Source organism: Strix uralensis, chromosome 11 (assembly GCF_047716275.1).
Source record: "Strix uralensis isolate ZFMK-TIS-50842 chromosome 11, bStrUra1, whole genome shotgun sequence".
Taxonomy (NCBI): Eukaryota; Metazoa; Chordata; class Aves; order Strigiformes; family Strigidae; genus Strix; species Strix uralensis.
Genome location: NC_133982.1, coordinates 1290837 through 1313248, shown reverse-complemented (window position 1 = coordinate 1313248; position 22412 = coordinate 1290837). Strand labels below are relative to the sequence as shown.

Genomic DNA, 22412 nt, shown 5'->3' with positions numbered 1-22412 from the left:
GTAAACTCTTGGCTCTGAGGTTCAGCTCTCTGGCAGTGTCTGGTAGCAGAGTCTCGTTCAACCTGTGTCCCAAAGGAACATTTTATGCCTGGCTCCAAATCAAAGCTACACCTATGCTCATAAAGACGCAGCACAGTCCTGCAGAGCGTCTGTGTTTCCCTTGAAATAAAGAATTACGCCAGTATAAAGTATTTCTGTAAGGGACTGTGCTACTTGCATAGTTATTAACTCATTACTGGTCATGGCCAAACTCACTCCTTTACTGAGTCATCTATTAAATGAGCCAAATGAAATTTATTAACACAGCATTGATCATTTAAGTCTTTTAGCGTAAAGCATAATGGAATAGAAGCAGAAGTAATAATTTCTTGCCTGGCTTCTGGTTCCTGTCTTGTGCTCAGAGCCCTGTGTTACAGCTTCTATTGCTCCCGGAGCTTCTTCCCAAACAGGCATGTCAGAGCAGCTGGGGGGGATTTTCTACATTTTTGTTTAAAGACAAAGTGAGTTTCCCTTTGGTCTTGGCCTGAAATGACTGAAAACTGAATTGGAAAAATAGAAGCAAGCCTTTAAATAGCTCTGAGGACTGGCTAGCCAGAAGGAAGAAATTCTTATTTGGACAGTAACATGAGTTATTTGCACTCAAAGAGGCCGATTGCCCATCTTGCACAGCACTCAAACTCTGCTCTTGTAGGACCTCACTTCTTTTTTACACTTACTAAGAGTAGAGGAGTCGAGGCCCTGGGGGGAGCTGGGCAGGGTCCAGGGTCCAGCCACAAAGCAGCAAGTCTCTGCGCTGGGCTGGACTCCAGCCCTGCCTAAGCTGGCACAAGGCCGCTCCTTGCCTCCACTAGAGGTTGCCCCAGTGTCACTTTTTCAGAAGAAAACAGCGCATCCCCAGAGGAAATTGTCTAATCACCGTTTTGTACAGTTAGACTCAGTCTTTATGAAGCTCTGATCACTTATGTTCGCAAAGCTAAGTTTGTTTCTACTGGAGATAATTTAGCCTCTAGGCAAATGGGGATTTTCCTGAGGTTTTTAATTCTGAATTTGTGTGATGGGGAAGTGCTGCTCTGTTTCCTTCCCGCTGCCCTGCAAATTAAGAAGAAATCATAAATATCTCTCGGAGGTGAGGCAGGTCTGGGGCAGTAGCAATGTAGACCAAAGGCTCTCACCTTTGGGAGCCCTGCGGACTCGGAGATGGCAGCTAAGTGATGTTGGAGAGGATCTCAGTAGCATCTAAACCTTACACATTTTACTCCATAAAATGACAGACAGGTCCCTAAGTGTTAGGCCATGTCAAAGATGCTCAAAGCTCTCTGCTCCTAATGCAGTTAAGGCAGAGTTAAGCTTCATGGGTGTAAATTACATTAAATGGGACTTACAAGGTTAAGCCACGGAGACTACCCCTTAACCCCAACTCCTTTGCTGATATATGCATTCAAATATTTATTTACTGATATTCAACAGATCATAAAGTGCTAGGAGAATAAGTCTGGAAACACTCTTACTCCACAGCAGGATCAATGTTACTTACATTGTCCCTGGCAGATATTTTTCCTAACTATTCTTAGAAACCCTCAGTGATGGAGGCACTACATTCTCCATAGGTATCTTTTCTTCACTCTCCATACTGTTACCACTGTTACATGTGGTTACTATCTGAATCTGTGTCCATGCAATTCAAATAAGCTCCCTCTTGTCCAGTTGAAGGATTTTGCATTTACTGGACAAGAAGGGTTGTCACAATTCACCATTGGCATGCACAGGTTTACATTTCACTTCAGTGAAGCTTGTGAAAGTCTGCAGCCTGGAACGAGCATTGATTTTTCATAGTATGTCTGGGTTTGCTTTTTGTCATGGGGATATATCTTGCAAAGGTTGAACAAGAAATTGAAATATTTCTCATAATGAGTTTGCTGTTGTTTTTGCTAGTGGACTTACTGATAACTTTGGCTTTTAAAAATAAGATATTTAAGCAGAAATTGACTTTTTCCATGGAAATTTTAATCATGACCCAGGTTTTCTGTTTTTTCAATCAAAACTTTTAAATGAAAACATTTGACTAACAAATCAAGAGTGGATACGTGTGGAGTATCACAAGTTTTCACTAAAACTTTCAAAATTTAGGGTGCAAAGAGGTCTCTAAACCCACATTTATCCACCAGGATAAATAACCCACTTTCAGAAGTACCAGCCATGCAGGGGCTCTCTTCAGATGCCTCCTGTGAGTAAGCGCTCAAGAAGATAAATGGAGGTTTCCCAGCCAGCAGCTTTCCTGACTTCAGAGAAGCCGTGCACATGAATAGCTCTTTGCTGAACTTTTTATTAGTTTTGAGTGGCACTTTTAAAAATAGGGCTGTAAACATAAAATTCCCTCACCACCTTCCCCCACACTCAGTGCAGCCCCTTCTGGAGGTGACAGCAGAGGTTTAACAACCTTCTCCACATCCGTGGTTGAACGGTTGGGACAGAGGGGTGGTTTATGCACAAGATATTATGGTATTTTATGGGGGAAATATGTGTTTGTGCCTGGGTGAAGACTGGCATAAGTGAAGGCAAGATATTGAGCCATCCCCCAGACAAAGTCCAGACAACTTCTTGTGTCCCACAAGACCAGTCTGAGCTCTCCCAAACTTAAAAGCCAAAGACCAAAGCTCACAAACTCATCTTCCACCTGTGGTTTTCTGCTGTTATCACCAAATCCTCTTCCTTTGTAACCATACCCGTGACAGGAGAATTGCAGGGAAACATTTTCTTGAAAATGTTACTGAAACCACAAAAATAAGCAGAAAATCAGTTATTCTACATAGCTGGATTCTGGAGTGTGGAAGCTTGTTTGTTATTTATTTGGATGAAATAAAACTACATTGACATTGTTTCTTTGCTGTAATGAAGTGACAGAAATGGTCCAACATATGAAAAACATATGTTTTCCTAACCAGCTGTTGAAAACAGCTCCTGTATTTTTATTCCAAGGTCAGGAATTTACCAGTGTGTGTGGAGATGCTTGTGTTCATCATCAGGGAGAAAAGACTGGATGTGAACATTTTCAGAAGCATCCCCTGAGTCTTAGACAGGCAGATTTCCCCAAAGAACAGCTTCACTGAGCCACAGCACACCAGGCATCTTCTGACAGTAAACCAAAATGATGTGATCATGTGCCTTCCTAGATGCAGCCATAAAGCTCATTTTTCAAAACTGAGCGTTGTGCAAGACAGCTAGAGCCAGGATAGTGTAGGAGGGATGGCAGTTTATACTCAGATGATCACAGCTGAGATAATTTGGGGCTGTAATTACCGGGGCTAGAAAAAGGGCTGTGAAGCATCTGGCCTCTCCTGCTGATCTCCAAGCCATGTCCAGGTGGGTGTTTCATGCTCAACCTCTCCCTGCCCAGGCTCTGCTCAGACCAGGGTGAAGTTGGTTCTGGTTGGGAACTGCTGTTGCTGGAGCAGTAGCTCTGAGAACTGTTGGTGGCTTTCAGACAAAGTCTGGGGGAATGGGTAGAGAAGGTCCATCAAGGTCTCCATGGCTCACTGGTTAAACTGCCACAGCTTGCATTTCTTTGCAGTTAGAACAGTTTCCATCACATAGCTGTGTAAGTGCATGTATCTTTTTTTTTTTCCTTTATGAATGTCTTCTGTCTGATCCTTTCTTTCTATTTCAAGAATGGATTAAAAGACTCCTTTTAAGAAGCTGGAACAGGTTTCCTAGGCTAACGCAGCCCCAGCCAAGTTGTACTTTCGTCAAGGCAGTTCAGTCTTCACCGCAACATCTCTTATGCTTGTTAAATCGGCCTAGTCTCCTGAGGGATATTTTAAATGGGGGTAATATACCACATCAAGCAGTCCAGGAACTCATTTGACTTAATTTCATTTGTGTTTAGTTTCTTTGTCTCTTCTTCAAGAAAGAAGGAAGAAAGATTTGGATGTATTCTAAAGATGCTCCTTTTTTAACCTTTTGGTGAATATAATAATTCAATGAAGCCTTAATAATCTGCCTCTCTTAGCACTTGCAAAACTCTATCCTCCTTTCTTGCTACCTTTTCTCTTACCTTATGTTCTTACCACATAGATCAATACCACAGAACTGTGATGATATCTCTTGTTACTAAACCTTCATGAACTTTTGCAAAGCATGTAGGGGAGAACATTTGCTAGAATGCTGTAAAACATTAGGGTAAATATTAAAAATAAATTATACTTGTCAAGTAAATGAGCAAAAGACACTATTTGCTACATTACCCAGCTTTTTGCTAAGGGAATTATGGATATGTACATAACAGATTAATTTGCCAAATGGTTGAATTTAGGGTTTGGGATTTTATTTCCCAACCCACTTCTTGATCATTAGTGCAAATTGCTCAGATTGTACAGTATATATATTTTTAAAAACTCAAAAGTAACTAAGTGTATCTTAAAAAAAAAAAAAGCTTTTAAACATGTTTGTATAAGGAAAAGTAGACTGTGCCATCATGCTCTGTGTGTGTGTGCCAGTGCAGCATGCATGTCTCTCTCCATTACAGCCTTACAGACCTGTAAACCAGTTCTGAGAGAAGCTTGGTAGAGGCAAGTGGTAATGTTTATGGTGTAGTGTGAGCCTATATTAGAGAATCCCCTTAAGAGCTGGGTCTACAGGAAATCACAGCTTAGCTCTGCTCTTTCCAGAGATAGACAGCCACTGGTCTATCACTGACCCAGCCTGTTCTTCTGGAAAAGATGCTGCAAAGGCTGTAGAATGTACAAGTGGTGCAGTCAGACCTGGCTCTGCCTCTTCAACACCTTCTTCCCACCTCTGGGTGAGGTTCTCCACTGCTGCACGCCTTTGCCAACCATTTCCACCAGGCACAGTAGGTCCTCTCTGCAGGGAAAACATGCTGGCAGTGATCAGTACCCTCTTGATGTGGCTGGAAATCACAAGTCATGGACAGTCCTGTGTCTTTTTGGTGGGTCAGCATAGCCTGGAACAGCCTGAAAAGTGGAGGAGTAGGAGGTGGGGTCACTGGACATCAGTCTCTGGGGATATTTTGCTGCCTTTTCTCTGTAGCCCCTGAATTGCCATTCAGTATCTCAAGTGCCTCATCTGAATTCAATGGGGCTGATGATGTTTATCTACATTTCATGCAAATCAGCCCAAACACTGGTTTCTGGCTGCTTTCCAGGTCAGATTAAAAGTCTCTCTCTCTTGCACACTCACACCAGCCCGTTGGTGGACTTTAATGTCTGTTAAGTGCACCCATGGCTTTGACATCAGAAGAGCTAACTGAACTTTGGATCAGGGAGCATGATCCAAAACAAGAATGAGCTGAACTGCATTGCTGTGCCCTGAGCAAGACCTCTCTCCTCTGAAGGACCAGAGATTTTTGTTTCTGGGGCCAGCTGGGCCTGGATGAGCCATTCATCCTCAATCCTGAGTCTCACCAGCTCTCCTGCTCCCCCCCGATCTGTCTTTCAAGACACCATGGGTGCACCTCAGTCTGTGGGGTTCCTGTGCCCTCCCAAGGCTTGGTGTATCTGCAGGGTGATGGTGCATGTTTCAGCTGTTCCAAAGAGCGCTACAAACAAATGCATAAGGCATTGTGTTGAGAAGCAGGAAAAAAGATGTGCCACTCCAAAAATCATTCAACGTATCACCTGGTGCTCTGTGCCTCAGTTTTCTCAGGTTTTGCCTATTTAGGCTCTTTGTTTAGTCTCTCTCCTTACATGTTTGTACAGTGCCAAGTACAGAAGGTGTCTGATTTTCCTTCAGGTTCTGAAATGTTTCCATAATGCAGACACTAACTCTTCTGTGCCAGTGTTTTAATTGCCAGGATCCCTGAGGTTTCTCTGCATACCCCTAGCAGAAGCCAGAACACAGGGCTGACCTCTCCTAGCTTGCTTGTTCTGCCTGGCAGACTCTTTTCAATTATTTTCTCCCCATGTTGTTGTTTACATTTTGTACTTGCATCCTCTGCAGCATTTCCAGTCACCTTCCAGCAGCCTGAATGCCTCCTAATCTGAAGTATATTTCAGCCTTATCTCTATCAAAGCAGAAGGTGTCATCCTCATTCTCAGCTGCTCTTCAGCAGCCTGATCCATAAGGAAGCTGAAGCCACCAGCTGCTCATCTCAGCTTCCACTGGAGTTTGAGTAAATTGCAGATGATTCTTCTGTCAAGACCACTGAGGACAAAATGAAACTTTCCTTTTTTCAGGGCTGCACATTAATCTCTTCTCAACGTGCTTGGAAATGATTGCGTGTCATGTTTCATTTTGGGCTGTCATTGAGTTTACTTAGTCCCCTTGCAAAGAGTCCTCCTGCGGCGATTTGATAGCTGGTGTGTGTGATCGTGGGAGGAGGATCCAGAGGGGCCAGGTCAGGAGTTCTGGACTGGAAACACTTTGCTGAAGTGTAAACTGGGATTGGGATTCACTCTGGTACCACAGGGAGAAATTATTTTGAGATTATGTAGTAAGGAGCAGCAGAGCAGTTGCTGCTGATGTTGAGCAAACTAGTTGTGTTGGCTGAGGGATGAGGAGGGACCTAAGAAAATTGGGTAGGCTCCTCAGGTCTTTCTGGCTAGCCTCGGTGCATTAGGGCATTCCCCAGCCTGCTCCTCACCCCAGCAAATCCCAGCACCCCCCTGCTACTGCATCTTGCAGCTCTCTGAGCAGACTCAGCTTTAGGTTTAGGTTGGATATTAGGATGTATTTGTTCACTGAAAAGGTTGTCAAGCATTGGAACAGGCTGCCCAGGAAAGTGGTTGAGTCACCATCCCTGGAGGTATTTAAAAGATATGTAGATGTGACACAGACAGGGTTTAGTCATGGGCTTGGTAGTGCTAGGTTTACAGTTGGACTCAATGATCTTAAGGGTCTTTTCCAACCTAAATGATTCTGTGACTCTTAAAATTTTGTGCTGTCAAGCCAGAGAAACCAGCGTGTGTGTGGTGTGCGGGCTGCACAGCCTCTGTTCAGCGAGTCATGGGGAAAACATGTAGCAAGGCAGTAAGTACCAGAGAAAACCATGCAAGGCGCTGAGCACAGGGTGTCCAGGGCACTGTGTGCTGCTTTCCCTTTTCTCTCTCTGTAAAGGGTTATCTCAGCTGCCTCTCATCTTTTCTCATTGTGGTTCTCCATGTTCTCTTATTTTCTCCACTTGGAAGTGGGGATTAGGGCCACTTACTCCTATCTTCCCCTTCCCTCTGTTCATCCATTCTCTTCTTGGACAACTGGATTCTGAGCAATAAATCCCTGTAGTGTTTTTATCCTGGACACAGCCAGTATGGGGTGTGCTGGTGGAAGGGGCCTGTCCTGGCACCAGTGGGTTACAGAAGAGCCATTTCTATTGAAAAGCAGAGCAAGGCTTTGTGTCCTTATTTTCCATCCTCCAGTTTTCCAGTTTTTACCCAAATCCACCAGCTTCTGTTTATTGTCACCTGGAACATTTGCTGATTTTTTTATATTGATCAGACTCGGAGTTGCAGAAAGCTATTGCACACAAAACCCCACTGTCACGCTGACAGTGAAAACTCACTTCTCTCAGGCAGCAACAAAGAAGAGGTGACAGAGCTGAGTGCACTGGACATGCACCCATATATACACACGTAACTGTAATTACTGGTATCATTGAAGTGATAGGAATAAAGACCTAGTTAGCAGTGGAGCAGGATCATTAACATAAAAACTACAAGCACAAAAACGCACTGAAATGACAAATACAAGGAAGCCGTATGAGATTTGCATTAAATTAGTGACTGAGTGTGAGATGCTATTTAAATGGCAAGTGACTAGAAAATATCTTTCCCTTTTAATATAAGAGGTTGAAATGTTCATTTTCATGGTAAACAGTAACTACACATTGATTTCTAGCATCTCTGCGAATAGCACTCACAGTACGTAGGGTTGAAGTCACAGAAATCAGAGGACTGGCTTGCCCTACATGTCTCTGAAACTAAGCAGCACAGCTTGGAATTCTTTCATACACTTGTTAAAAAAACTGCAGTGACAACAACAAGAAAACCAACCACCCTGTGTCTGGGGGTGGTAAATCAATTCACATACAATTATTTGGGAAAGTGATCTGATGAATTATTTCAAACCAGAAACACGTGTGAGGAGGAACATCAGGAGCTTGCAGTGAGCTGAACGTGCCCACGGACTGCTCCTTGTCACTTGGCAGCACCCTCTATTTCTGCAGAGCAGAGGAACGGGATCATACCTCACTGCTGGATCAAGACAGTAGCCAGAGCCAGTGGAAGAAAGATCTGAGCTCCTTCCTTGGGGGCTTTTCAGACTTTCCTCATACCTCCATCATTTCCACCATAGTCCTACAGTGTCCCCCACCTGCATCTTTTTCTCTATAGGCTGTAGACACGGAATCATAGAGTTATTGAGGTTGGAAAAGACCCGTAAGAGTGTTCAATTGTAAACGTAACACCACCACATCCACCACTGAACCAGGTGCCAGGTCTACAAGTCATTTATGTACCTCCAGGGGTGGTGACTCAACCACTTCCCTGGGCAGCCTGTTGCAACACTTGATAATCACAGATGAAAGTATTAACACAGAAATGGTTTTAGCAGCAAATGAAGATTTATTAAGGACTAGCAGCACTTACTAATTAACAAATTTAAAGATTTACAGAATAATTCAGTAAAATAGGTTATAATTAAAATACCAACTTAACTAGAGATTCAAAGATGACAAGATTCACTCTAACTTACTGAAATGTCCTATGACTGCCTCAAAGCTTGCTTGTGTCTGTGCAAACCTCCAAGAGAAGCTGCTGAGGCCTGTGAATTGGTCTGGGGGATGTCTCCCAGAGAAGCGGGTGTGTATTGAAGGATGCACCCCCCTACTTCTTTGTGGTTGCATTGTCTGGACTCTTTAGACGAGCCTCAAAGGGGCAGAGCTGTGCTGAGCTGGCCCCATCCTGTAGCCGTTTGTGGCTCTATTGTGTAGGCCAGACCCCATGCCTGCATGGCTAATGAACTGACAAGAGGCAAACGTTCCTGCCCTGAAGCCAGATGCAACAAAACATGTGGGGCCAGAGAAAAAAAAACTAAAGGTGAGCAGAAATGCTAATCAGTGGATACGATGGACTTAAAAAGGCAGCAGAAAATTTTGCTGAGTGTGCATCTACCATTGAAGCCAGATCCGTGTGCACCCACCACCGAAGAACTGAAGACTGAGGACCAACGGGACGCCGCTGGATCCATGGGGGTGACTATTCTTGCAGCCCTATCCCACATCCTTGCTTTATTTCTGTCTTTTCCTTCCATCCTGTCCTATCGCTACCCCTGTTCACTTTTTTAATAATAAAAACCTGTTTTGGGTATATACAGCATTTGGCCTCGTTTGTGTCTTAATCTCGCTCTTGGGATCATATCGAAACTTCCCCCGATATTGGATCGGGACACTTACATGGTACCTTAAATCAATATATACATGCACGCATATTCACAAACACAAAACGTACAGGCAAAAATACTTGGGTCTGTAAAATAAGTATGTACGCACACTTGTGAAAATAACTGTGTATGCCCAAAGACGTTAGCAAGTAGAGAGAGAGTGGGTGAAAGAGAAGCTAGCTCAAAGTTAAAATTACCCTTGAGTTTGGATTAAATACAATGCAGCGACATTCCTCAACGGGCAATAATTGAGGCTTGAGGGGATTGACTTCGCCCTGGGCTCCTGTCTGCTCTAATGGCAGATGTTACCTCGAGGAGCTGATACCTGAGAGGCATCCCAGCTCAGGGGAGATAGATGCTGGTCACAGGCCAGCTGCCATCCAGGAGAGCTCAGAGGGTCTCACCTGGGGTCCTGGGCAAGAACTTGCTGGGTGTGCAATTCTCTTATTGTTCTCCCAGGCCCTTAGGAGGTGAGGGACTGTGTTTTAACGCTCTGTTTAGTGCCATCAGCAGGACTTAACTCCTCAGGTTGGTCTGTGGCCCAGGAGTGGGGGAGGAATCACACTAATCCCCAAGTGGCAGAGGAGAGGGGAGAGGGGGGAATTGCACCACCACAGTGAAGTTCAGGACATCTGAGGAGGCTGAAGAGAAGACACAGCCAAGGCCTTGGTGACTGGTATGAAACACCAGTGGCAGGCAGAAGATAGAGCTGAGGGAGAGGAAAGCGGGGTTGCGGTAGCCCCAGAGGTGTGTGTGGAAGCACCAGTGCTGCGGGGTAGATGTCCGATCGCCGAGTGGTGGGCTGTGACATCAGCAGGTGATGGACTGTGACCTCACACCCCTCGAAGCTTTGGGCACCGGCAGAGCCTGGCCCAGTCTGACTCGAGTCTGGACTCTGGCAGCAAGCCTGCGAGGTCTGAAGGGCCAAGCGAGGCTGCTCCGGGTGCTGGGTGGTGCTTTGGGGGCTGCCGTCAGCAGCTCTCAGTCCCCATCCCTGAGCCATCCCCTGTGTTTCCCCGGCCCTGCCTGGGTCAGGCAGCTGGGCACCGCCAGGCGTGCTTGCGGCAGTGGAGGTGAGCTGTGCGGGGAAGCGTCCCCCCGGGGCAGCCCTGGGGCGGGTGATTGGGCTTGGGGAGCCGGGAGGGTGTCTTTCGCCAGGGGCCTGGGCATTTCTTCCTCCCCTCCCCTCCCCGGGACAGCCAGGGACCGGGGCCACTCTCACTTTTGCAGCACGTGACACCCTTTGGCAGCGCTGGTGCCAGCGAGCGGGAGCAGCTCCTCGTCCTCAGCGCTCCCCAACCTGCTGCGGCATGAGAACATGGCCTCGGAGACAGAGGAGATCTGCCCCATCTGCCACGACACTCGAGGTGATGTCGCTTATGCGATGCCCTGTGGCCACCGGTTCTGCCTGAGCTGCATCCTGCGCTGGATACAGATGAAACCAGAGTGCCTGCTCTGCAGAGGACTGGTGGACTTTGTGCAGTTTTCTGGGCAGGGAAGATCTGGTGGCCACCAGTATGTTATGACACTCCTCGAAGTGTCTCCAGAAGGCAGCAGCCAGGCAGGCCCAGCTCCCAGCCGCCAGGCTGAGAACAGCCCCCATCACCCCATGGCATCCCCTCCATCTTCTCCACAGGGGACACTGTCCCCACATGAGCAGGGGGCTGTAGAGCCAGAGGCTGTGGGTGGCCTCCTGCCCGAGGTCTGGGCAGAACTTTTCCAGAGACAAGCACGTCTCCTTGATCCCGTGCTGGCCTGGCTGCGCCAGGAGCTGTGGATGATACACGGGCCAATGTGGTGGCACATGCGTCGTGCAATGGGCAACATCGTGCATGCCCTGTGTGTCAGCGGCCCGGTGGAGGAGGGCCTGGTCCGGGTGCTGCAGCCGGGCCTTGGGGAACACGCAGCACCTCTGGCCCGTGGCACCATGGACATAATCACGAGCCAGTGCAGTAATGAGGCCTGGAGGCTGCTGCGCTCCCCGGCTGTGGGGGCAGAGGACAACAGGTCTGAGGCCAACTCCAGCCCCGTCTTCTTCAGCTGCAGCTGTTCCTGGTGCAGGTCTGGCAACACCTCCTCCAGCAGCCATGACAGCTCTAACAGGGAGGAGGAAGCCTGCACGTTGGAGGCCGCCCTCCGCGGGGGTCAAGGCCGCCCCCCCATCTGCGCCTGTCCTGGCAGAACAGGAGCAGCCCCAGGAGGAGCCGGGGGAGGTGGTGGCAGCAGGTCCCTCTGCCCGGGGCTGCAGCCACAGTCCCTGCGCTCCCAGGCAGCGCAGCAACCGCTCCAGTGGGAGGCCCAGGCACGCCCCGAAGAGGAGAGCCCCCAGCCCCCAGGACTCTCCCCAGCCCTGCAAGAGGCCGCCCCGCCGGCAGCACTAGCAGGGCTGCAGCAGGGCTTTATTAACTAGAAAATAAATTCCTGTTTCCCTGACCCTGTCTCTGGGTGCTGCTTTCTCCCCCTTTTCCTGGTGCCTTTCCCTGACAGTTCTTACACTTTCATGGGATTTTAATCTATTACAGTTATGAAGACCTTTTTTTTAGAAGGAGCTGTGAGCAGTGGCACGTTCACAAGTGCTGGCCTGTGGAGATTCCGGAGGAGCTGTTTGGCCCATCTTTTCACTCCTGGGAACCACACACCTCTGAGACACAGAGGATGGGATACAGCTCTGACAAATCTTGGGAAAGGAGAACAAGAAAATACTTGTGAATTCATGTCCGCTGGGGTTTCTTCTGCCCCTCCAAGAAATATTTGTTTGGATACAATTTTGGCAGCAGTAGTTTGTGGTATTTTGCACTTATCACTTGTACAACTCTTACAATCAACCAAAAAGTTGAACCAAAAAGCATCTTTTTCAGTTCTGCTTATGTAAAGCTGTCTATTTAAAAACAGAGGAATGCAAGATATTACAAAGAAATGCTGAATGTAAAAGGAAACAAAGCAAACCCTCAGCCCTCAAGGAGAAAGGCAATAACTGATATTAAGTCCTTTTTAAAATGCTGATTAGGTTTCAAGGTGATACTCTATCCATATTTGCAATTGTATGTGCGTAGGAACAGCTGAATAATTACATGATCAGTTATCAATTTCTATGTGTACATTTTTGTCACTATCTTATGATAACATGTAGGGCCGTTTTAAGTTAGGGCAAACTGTAAACTTCACTGAGGGTTTAAAGCATAAGCTGCTTTGTTTTACTGAAATAACTGAGAGAACAAAGCTCACAGCAGTTTCAGATTTATGGCAGAACTTGGTTGCTATTGATAGAACTTAAGGTAAACAAAGCACAGTGAATTAGAGAAGTTCTAGTCCCACAAAAGACACATCGCTCGGCCTTCCAACACCCGGGCATTACAGAGCTCCATGGGCGAGATGCCGGCAGAGGGGAATGGGGCCAGGGAACAAGCGCCTCGGCTCAGAGCGGGGCTGTGCACGCCCACAGCTCTTTGGGCAGCTCCATTCGAGCTCCAGTGCTCGGGGGGGCCTCGGAGCTCCTGTCGCAATCCCCCTGCAGAGCACGACCTGTTCTGGCCACGTCCAGCCTCGCGTCTTCCCAGTCACAGCAGTCAAGAATAGAAGGACAAAGTGCTGCCACCGAGCTCTCTTCTGGACCCTCTCTACCTCCTTTCCTTCCTCGTTGCCTCTTCATTGGCAGAAAAGCCCCTCAGGTCTCCCCGGTTCCCCTGCCTGGCTCCGAGAGGACAGCTGCTCCCTCCTGGAAGGAGTCAACTTTCATGCTGCATTGAGGCCTCTCGGGAAGGCCCTTAACGCACACACCGTAAGACCACCAGTAGTTTGCCTGAAGAGCAGAGGGTTGTTCCGATCTGTACAGCCACCCCACGGGATTTCCTTCTCGCTTTGGTCACCATCATTCTTTGATTCAGCCTTCTAGCTCGCCGCCAACTTCCACAGAGCTGTTCAGCAGTGACTCTGCAACCAAATCCTTTCCCCTCCCTGCACTAGAAGGGTACTTGCAGGTCTCCAACAGGAGGGAAATCCTTCCGGACAATGGACATTGCCCAGGCCCCTTGTTACCCTCCCATAGAGCACGTGTGATATTTTTTCTCTCAGAGGCGTATGAGGGGACTCCAGCCCTCAGTCACAGGTACTGCCCTGGGTCCCTGAGCTCTGTGGAGTAAATTCCCTGCCAGGAGTTTGCAGTCTCTGCGTGAAAGGATTTCTTGGCTTATACTGCAAGGAGGAAGCTTCAGTTGGTACAGCAGCAATCATGGTGGGCAACAGGACCCGGAATTGGGCAACGGGAGTGCCCTGTGGCTACTGTCGCAAGACAACCTACAGCAATCTTCATGTCACAACTTCGGAGGTGACACTGAGCGGAACTTGTAAAGAAAAGTAGCTTTGCCACTGGTGTGAACCTTCCCCGGGGAGACTGAGCCGGCTGCGGGCCAGTGAGGCCCGAAGCACATGGCCATGGCGCTGGGCAGCCGGCCAAGGTCAGCCCACAAGGAGGGAGGTCTGGGCAAGGGGCTGCCAGGCCCCGGGGGAAGAAAACCCTCTGGGGCCAGCCCCTAACACTGCCCCTCGAGAAAGGGAGAGGGGGAGGAAGCCGACAAATGAGCGTGGAGTCTCCCAGGGCAGAGATTAATGGCTCACTTTATTGCGCCGGTGGAGGGGGATCAGGGCCAGCACGCGGGGACGGCGCATGGCTGCTCCCGCGTCTGTGTCCGCGCCGGCTGTAGGGCGTTTGGGCCTGACGTTCCACGCGGGAGCGGTCCCTCATCCGCACGGGCCCATGGCGGCTGGAGCTGCTGCCAGTCTTGAGCACTGGAGAGGGGCAGGAGGACCCCGATGGCAGCTGGCTGGCAGTGCTGGGGCTGCTGGTCGCTGGTACTGGGGAGCCGTGGGACGTCCCCAGTGCTGCCTGACTGGGGGTGCTGCTCTCAGCACCTGGTGCTGGCGCACGGCTTCTCCCCCGGCGCCTCCTGGGCCGGCTGTAGGGCGTCTGGGCCCGACGTTGCACCCGGGAGCGGTGTCGCGTGTGGATGGGCCCAGGTGGGCTGGAGCAGCTGCTCTCCTCAAGCACTGGGGAGTCATGGGATGGCCCCGATGCCGCCTGGCTGCCGGTGCTGGGGCTCCTGGTTTCCAGTTCTGGGGATCCATGGGTTGGCCCACATGCTGTGTGGCTGCCAGTGCTGGGGCTGCTGGTCTCTGGTGCTGGCGAGCCATGGGACAGCCCCAATCCTGACTGACTTCTGGTGCCAGGGCTGCTGGTCTCTTGTGCCAGTGAGTTCTGGGATGGTCCCAATCCTGACTGGCTGCCGGTGCTGGGGCTGCTGGTGTCTGGTGCTGACGAGCCATGGGACAGCCCCGATCCTGAAGGGCTGCTGGTGCTGGGGCTCCTGGTCTCTGGTGCCAGTGAGTCCTGGAATGGTCCCGATCCTGACTGGCTACTGGTTCCAGGACTGGTGGTCTCCAGTGCCGGTGTGTCATGGGATGGCCCCGAACCTGAGTGCCTACCAGTGCCAGGGCCAGCAATCTCTGAGCTGTCACTGGAGCCTGTAAGGGGAAGTAGGAAGGTCACGGGCATGACCCCCAGGTTCAGGGCAGGAGAGGCCATAGCAGTGCCCCCAGCCCTCCTGGAGCAGAGAGGCTCTGCCAAGCCCAGCCTGGGAACCCGCTGCCAGACCTTGGCCCCAGCCCAGGGGCACTTGGGTGATTTGCCTCTTACCAGTGCCCTGGCCAGCACAGCTCTCACACTCCCAGCTGGCCGTGATGGTCCTTGAGTCGCAGCAGTGCCGGTGGGTGCCCTCGGCAGCGCAGGAGCTGCACAGCAGCAGTTGCCAGGGCCTGGGGAAGCAAAGGAGTTCATGGCTGTGAGGACAAAGTGACCGCAGCACGGGATTGTGCAGAACAGCTCCTGTTCTCAGTCCTTCTGCTTTGAGCTCTTGGTGAGACAGAGATCCCGTGCAGAGCCCGGGGTGCCGCTTTGGCAACTTACCCCCGTTCCTCTGCCTGCTCCCTGCCTCTGGGACAAAGGCACTCCCGGGCATCGCAGCGTTGGTGCCTCTCAATGAGTGCTCTGTCTGCCTGCCGGTTCTCCCATGATGGCAATCTGATGGAGAAAGGGAAATGGCTGAGCCCCTGCTGCCCCGGCATAAGGCCGATGCAGAGCACCCCTGCTCCTCCCCCCTGCCCGGTTTACAGCTCCTCCATGAAGCTGAAGCCCAGACAGACAGGACAGCAGAGGGCCAGGACTGCAGGGGCAGCCCCTGGCATGGCCCAGGGCTTGCAGCCTGTGAGCCGGGCAGGACACCAACCTCAAGGGCATTCGGATGCCCATGGTGAGCATTTCCGGCAGAAACTCATCCCTGTCTCTGCAGAGGGGGCACTGGAAGAAAATACCAGCGCACGCAGCCTGGCCCTGCAGCGGAAACATAAGGAGCAAGAGTGAGGCCCTGGTGCTGCCCAGTGCCTGCCATGCCCTGGGGGCGAGGGAACGGCTCCTACCTGGATACAGCCCCGGTGGAACCAGGCGTGTTTGCAGACAGGGCACACCATGGTGCGGTAGGACTTTCTGCCCTCCACAGGCTCCAGGCAGATGATGCAGGTGGTGTCATTCTCTGGAGCTGCCTCCACCTCCTGCTCTGGGCGGTGCTCCCTGCAGAAGGACCTGGGGGGAAGAGGGAAGGGATGGGTAAGGTGGGAAGGGATGGGTGAGGTAGGAAGTGCTGGCTCCTTCCCCAGTGGGGGCGAGGAGGGGAGAGGAGGTACCGGTACTGAGGAAGGTACTGGGTGACACATTCACCCTCCACGGCACAGGGCAGATGGAAGCTGCGGTCACAGCCTTCCTGGAAGCAGGTGATGGCGGCCCCGCTCTCACCACAGACGAAGCATTGCTGGAAAGAGCAGAGCAGCCCCCATCAGCGGCAGCCTCAGGGCCTCCCCAGCCAGCCCCACGCCTCCGGGCAGGGTGCAGGATGTGGCCGCTGCTGGGCCACAGCCCACAGATCCGCCTGGCGCACGAGGCTCCTGGGCTGGAGTCTCTGTGGAGCTGCTGGGAGCAAGGCTTTTGTCCCAGAGCTGCTTGGAGGGGCTGGGATTTCTTTCCTGGGGTCTGGGCTAAGCTCCTCCAAACTTCTCCTGACACAAATCTCCCTGATCTTGTCAGGACCTCACCTTCTGCGCTGCCCGCTCGACTGTGCGGCGAATGTCCTCAGGGAGAAATCCCATGAGTCCTAATTCCTCGTTCTGCTGCTGAAAAAGCTGGTTGGCAAAAAGCTGCAGAAGAGACGAGGAGCTGATGAGGAGAGTGTGGCTGGGAGTGCCTGTGGGCAAGCTGGAGGGAGCCTCGGGGCACTCACCAGGCAAAACAGATGGGCACAGAGCCCTTGCTTCTCCAGTTTGTGCCCACAGAGATCCGGGTCCGCTGCTGCCCGGCCACACAGCACACACGCTGGAGGGGAGAGAGCAAATGCCAGCAGGAATGAGCACCTCTGCCGGGCCGGGGGGAAGCGTCCCTGAGGGATTGTCCCCAAGGGCCTGCTCCATCCCTGAGGGGCTGAGGGGCAGGGCTGGGGGCCGTGGTGAGGAAGGGGCACTGCAGCCACTGCCTCCCCCTGCCACCATGCTCGGCCCCACGCTGACTGCCCCGACAGACCCTCTGCTGCGCTGTGGGAAGGAAACTTTGCTCTCACCCTGCCCCATCGCGTTGGGGGCCTCCTGTTTCCTTGCAGAAATGGTGCACCTCCACATCGAGCATTGGGAGCGTCCCTGTCCCAGCAGCACCGGGGTGTCTCTCCCAGATGCTCCTCAACTGACTCTGAGGGAGAAGTGGGATGCAGGTCAGCTCTCAGCACAGCCCCAGCACCCCGAGGCATGGGACCCCCCACTCCTCCCTCGGCAGCCCCCCGCAAGCCCCATCCCTCCCCTGCCCTCTCCTCACCTCCCCAGGTCACACTGACCACGGCCTGAGCCCAGCAATATAGGCTTGTCCCCGTGGGTCACAGTGGCCATTGTGACATCAGCACCCCCAAATACGGGCAGGGATGCCCTTGACCTCCTGCCATCTCCTTGGAGACGGCCAGTGCCTCACAGTGCCGAGCTGGGGGCCTGAGCCTTCATCAGGGCTGAAAAAACTGAACACCCCCACTGTACCTCAAACGCTTTCCTCCACTTTTGAGGATGGCGCAGAGACCCCCCAAGCACCCCAGGGCGGCTTGGGAGGAGATGTTGGGTCTCAGGGAGAGCAGCTCTCTGCCGGAGCCCTACACAGTGTCCCCGGTCCAGCCACTGTGGATCGGTGAGTGAGGGGGCCGACGCCAGGACCCCATTTCCCCCATTTCAAGCTCTTGTCACCCCTTGGGAGGCTCGTTGGCCAAGATGGCTGTTGTCTTACCAACTCTTCCATGTTTCCGTGTAGATGAGACACTGCTGGAGGAGAATCCAGAGGATTCGGGATGGGATCCTGAGAGCACCTGGTTGCTTTCTTCACTTCGCAGAACCATCATGACAATGGTAACAAGCTCCCCCCTCACCGGGACCCTTGTCTGTGGCATCGGCTTGTGCAAGCAAAGGGACCCAGAGGTGGTCGAGCTGCTCAGCCAAGCTCAGCGTGACACATCTTCCCCCCCGTCCTTCCTCCCATAGGCGTTTGGGGAAGATCTTCTGCCTTCTCAGAAGACGGACATTCTCCTTGTGGCCATTGAGGCCTTGACGGCAGACAACGTCCATGACAGGCAGATGGGCAGCGGCGTCGTGGACATAGCCATGAAAGCCCCTGCGTCCTGGCTGAGGGATGTAAGTGCCCCGTGGCTGGATTGTCCTTCCTTGTCAAGATGTGTCAAGTCTTGTTCTTCCCTCCTGCCCTATCTTGGCTCTCTCGGGCACCCGAAACCATGTCAAGGCAGCAGGCAGGGATGGGAAGGGCAGCACCATCCTCACCTGTGTCCCCCCCAGGTGCCAAAACTCCTGAGATTCATCCACAAAAACATGGAGCACATCTGCGCAGAGCCGGCCCGGCGCAGCCTGGACTCGCTGCTGCTGCTGCTGACCAGGTGGAGCCCCAGGGAGGTGGTCAGGACCCTGCTGGACATCTCTCCAATGTGTGACAGGTACCGACCCTGACAGCCTTGAGGGCTCCATCCCCATGGGGAGAGTGGCCCAGAGACACTCTGGCTGCCAGACCCATGGAAAACTGCAGGATATCCCCGAGGAGCAGGGCTCTCCATCCCACCACGTTTCCAATGCTTCAGCCAGAGCTGGCCAAAGCAGAGCCCCTGCCCCATGGGGAACAGCTCCTCAAGCTCCTCCTGCCTCCCTGCGCACCCCAAAATGAGGGGGGTGGGCAGGGCCGGGGCCCGGAGGAGCTGGCCCCTGGGCACGGTGGCCGAGGCAGCTCTGGTGACCAAGTTTCTTCTGGCTTGACAGCGCTGCTGTTGCCATGTGGGAGGTGATGATCTCCGTGCGCTGGGCTTTGCGGAGAGTCTTGTCAGAGCTGCTCAGCGTGCTGCAGGACTGCCGGCTGCGCAAGGTGTTCAGCTCCGCCGCAGAGGACTCCTGTATCTACTCCTTGGCTGTGAGTGACCATGCTCAGCCCCAGCGCTCTGCCTTCCTCCTCTTCCTCCTCCTCCCAGACCCCCATGCCACACGCTCAGGCCCACCCGATGCTGGTTTGGCCCCACCAAGCCTGTCCCGGCACAGGCAGCACTCTGCCTTCTGCCCTGCCTGCATCCCCCTGCCTGGCACTGGCCCTGGGACAGAGACGTGGGGACTCTGAGGTGGCTTCAAGGGGAGAGGAGACCCTTGTCATGGGCTGTGCTGGGACAAGGGAAGGAGCCCTTCAGCTCTGCTGGTCTCTCACTGCTGTCTCCATTTTAGGTGCTGGTCTTCTCTGAGATTGATGACAAGGAGTTTGCTGACCTGTACAAGGCCCAGAGGTACCTGAGGCATCCCAGCCCAGTGATGCTCTCGCTGGTGCTCACGGGCCTTGTCATACTCTCGAAAAAACCCAAAATGGTGAGCAGGAGGTCAGCAAGGGGAGCCACGTTGGTAGCCAGGGCCTGGGGGATGTGGTGGCTTGGCCCCGGCCGGGAGGATGTGGGGTGACAGCTCCAAGCACCCACCCTTCTCTGGAGGGGGTTGGGGGGTGCCTGGGGGGGGTCTTTCACCGCTTCACAAAAAGCAACTGGTGTGTTTTGTACAGGCCAGGAAAATGCCGGCGCTGCTGCCAGACATCATAGAGACCCTGCCGGCCGCCAACACCAATGTCACGGTGAAGGCCCTGGTGGTCATCACCAATGTGATTTGTCTCATGAAGTGGGAAGAGGCCAACCGCATTGCTCTGAGGCTGGTGGAGAAACTCCTGCTGCTCTTTGATGATGTAAGGCTGCCGTGGTTGCCTGAGCTGAGGTGATGGGTGAAGGACCTTCAGCCCCAGCCCTGCGGGCAGCATTTGGGCAGGGGAATCCCCCTGGCTCCTCTTGCGTGGTCTTTCGGGGCTCTTCCCACTCCTCTTCTGTGGCCTTTCAAGGCTCCGGGGCCGTTGAGCCGCAGCTGCAGATCTGGCCAATGGCTCCTGCATTCAGGATCCAACCCCGGAGCATCTCTTCTCCCCCCAGCCACGCTAACGCCCCTGCTCCCTATGGGCAAGGAGCAGCTGGTGCTGAGCTCCATCTGTCCTCCTCCCTGCCAGGAGTCCAGCCAGGTGCGGGAGCTCTCCATCCGCCTCTTCAAAGAAGTGATGAAGACGGTGGTGGGGAGCAACACGAGAAAAATGGTGAAGAAAGTGAAGAGTGTCCTGCTCCCACTGTTCTTCCGTATGAGTGACCAGAACGAGAGTGTGGCCAAGGTGCAGTGACCAGCGATTGGTGTCGCAGGGAAGGGCGTGCTGACACTACAGGGGTGGCCTGGGAGTGAGGGCGAGTGGGATTGTGTGTCACCGCAGGGTCCCACTGCACTGGTCCCACTGCCGCTGCCCTCCTTCCCCCCGAAGGGTCCCTGCAGCCCCAGCACGAGCAGGGATGGAGAAGCTGGCACAGACATTTCCCTGCTCAGCAGTGGCCCGTGGCCACCGAGCACACGAGTCCCCATGGGCTTTGTGTGCTTTGAGCCCCAATCACTGTCCCCCAGGGTGTCGGGGCCAGCTCCCAGATCGCAGGATGGCCCCAGGAATGAAGGAGGATCAAATCCCATGATCACCCCATCCCCCCAGCGCGGAGCCTGGCCCAGAGGAGGAGGATGCCAGGTCTCCTTCCCTGGGCTCTGGTGCCATCTCCCAGCCTCTGCTTTTCTCCGCAGGCTTCCCGGGACACCCTCCGTGCCTGTGCAGACTTCCTGGGGTGGAGGAGGCTCATCTCCCTGGTCGAGACAGGGCAGACACATCTGATGAGAGAGTACTTGGTGAGGACAACCCCCAAATGCCCTGGCTGGGCTGGACGAGGGCCACCTGCCGTGCCCCTGGGGAGGGCTGTGCCGCTCTGCTTTGTTGCCCTGCTTCAGCCCGGCTGCTCCAGCTGCATCCTCCTTCCCTGCCCTTGAGCACGCAGCCCCCAAGGGCTCTTCTCCAGGAGACCCCGGCCCATCTGGGCCCTGGCAGTGGGACGCAGGGGTCTCAGCACCCCCAGCCCCCTCTGCCTGTGGCTCTGTCTGGTCCTCAGCCCCACGGGGCTCCTGGCTGGGAGACGGGAATCACTGGGAGGGAACAGGGGTGCTGGCAGGAGGGACTGGTCCGGATGGCTGCGGAGGGTCCGTACCAGCCCCGTGCCCTTGTGCTCCCTCAGATAGCGCACAAGAGTAGCGGGGTGGAAAAATATCTGAACCAGAGCCTGCTGTACCTGGAGAACTCTCAGGCCACTGTGCGAGAGGCAGCTGTCAGGTTCATTGGTGAGTCCCCAGGGACCCATTTCTGGCCACCCGGCCCCAGTCCCCACTGGTGGGCTCGCTGGGGGTCTTGCTGGGTTCCACTGCCCTCGGGTGCTGTCGTTCCTGGGGGACAGCCCTGCCGAGGGGGAGCAGAGCTCTGACATTAGCTCTGTCCCCAGGTCTTGCTGCACGGAACATGAGGATCCCGAGCCAGGAGAGGTTGGGGGAGATCTGTCATGGTGAGTAGGGGCAGTGCTGTGCTGGCTGGGGCTGGTGGTGCAGGGGACAGAGCCTGGGCACCTGGGGGTCTCTGCAGGCAGTCCCCTGGGGGTTCACGTCTGCTCTGTTTCCTTCTCTTGAAGCCCTCCAGCCCTTGGAGAACGATGCTGAACCCTCCGTCAGCTCCCTGGCAGCTCAGACCATCCTCATCCTGACATCTGTAGGGCAGAAGACAAGGTCAGGATGGAGCCTGCGGTCACTGTGGTGCTGGCCCTGCTGAGCCTTGGAGAGATTAAATTCTTTTCAGGAAAATGGCCGTATTTGAATACATTTTTTCTTTTCATGACAATGTATTATTATTTTAGTTCAGTTATTAAACTGTTCTTACCTCAACCCAGCACTTACCTCACTTTTACCCTTCCAATTCTCTTCTCCCACCCTGCTGAGGGGGGGTGGATGGTGCTTAGTTGCCAACTGGGGTTAAACCACAACACGAAGGGGCAATTTTGCCTTCTCGAAAAAAAACCACATCACTTTAGGTACCAGCAGTAGCATTCCCTTACTGGGTGCAAGACAGCAATAGAGTATTAATAGAATCAGAGAATCAGAATAATTCCAGTTGGAAAAAACATTTTAAGGTCAACGAGTCCGGCCGCAAACCCAACACTGGTGAGCCCACCACTAAGCCACATCCCTAAGCGCCACGTCTACACGTCTTTTCAATACCTCCAGGGCTGGTGACTCCACCACTTCCCTGGGCAGCCTGTTCCAGTGCTTTACAACCTTTACAGTGAAGAAATTTTTCCCGGTTTTAGCTCTGGTGTCCAGAGAACACATTACCGGGGGAGTGAAGGAAGTATCTGACTAGGGACAGAAAGAGGGTGAAAGAGAGAGGGGGAAGGACCGACAGCAGAAGGACCCTGACCTGCCGGGGGGTCTCTCCTTCCCCCCACAGCTTCTCCCCCCAGCGCCGTGGGCAGCTCCCT

General features: G+C 52.9%; 1 protein-coding gene and 1 long non-coding RNA gene across 2 annotated transcripts; one reads left to right on the top strand and one right to left on the bottom strand.

Moving 5' to 3' along the window:
• Positions 1-14002: 14002 nt before the first annotated feature.
• On the bottom strand, positions 14003-17755 carry LOC141948160 (uncharacterized). The gene is given in 10 exon segments (XM_074880278.1): positions 14003-14172; positions 14296-14904; positions 15077-15195; positions 15347-15460; positions 15666-15800; positions 15802-15849; positions 15851-16018; positions 16120-16244; positions 16525-16626; positions 17744-17755. Coding segments are annotated over 10 exon segments (1602 nt in total).
• A 3639-nt stretch (positions 17756-21394) lies between these two features.
• On the top strand, positions 21395-21819 carry LOC141948139 (uncharacterized). The gene is made up of 2 exons (XR_012630371.1): positions 21395-21446; positions 21570-21819. It is a non-coding gene; the product is annotated as an uncharacterized LOC141948139 (long non-coding RNA).
• The last annotated feature ends 593 nt before the right edge of the window (positions 21820-22412 follow it).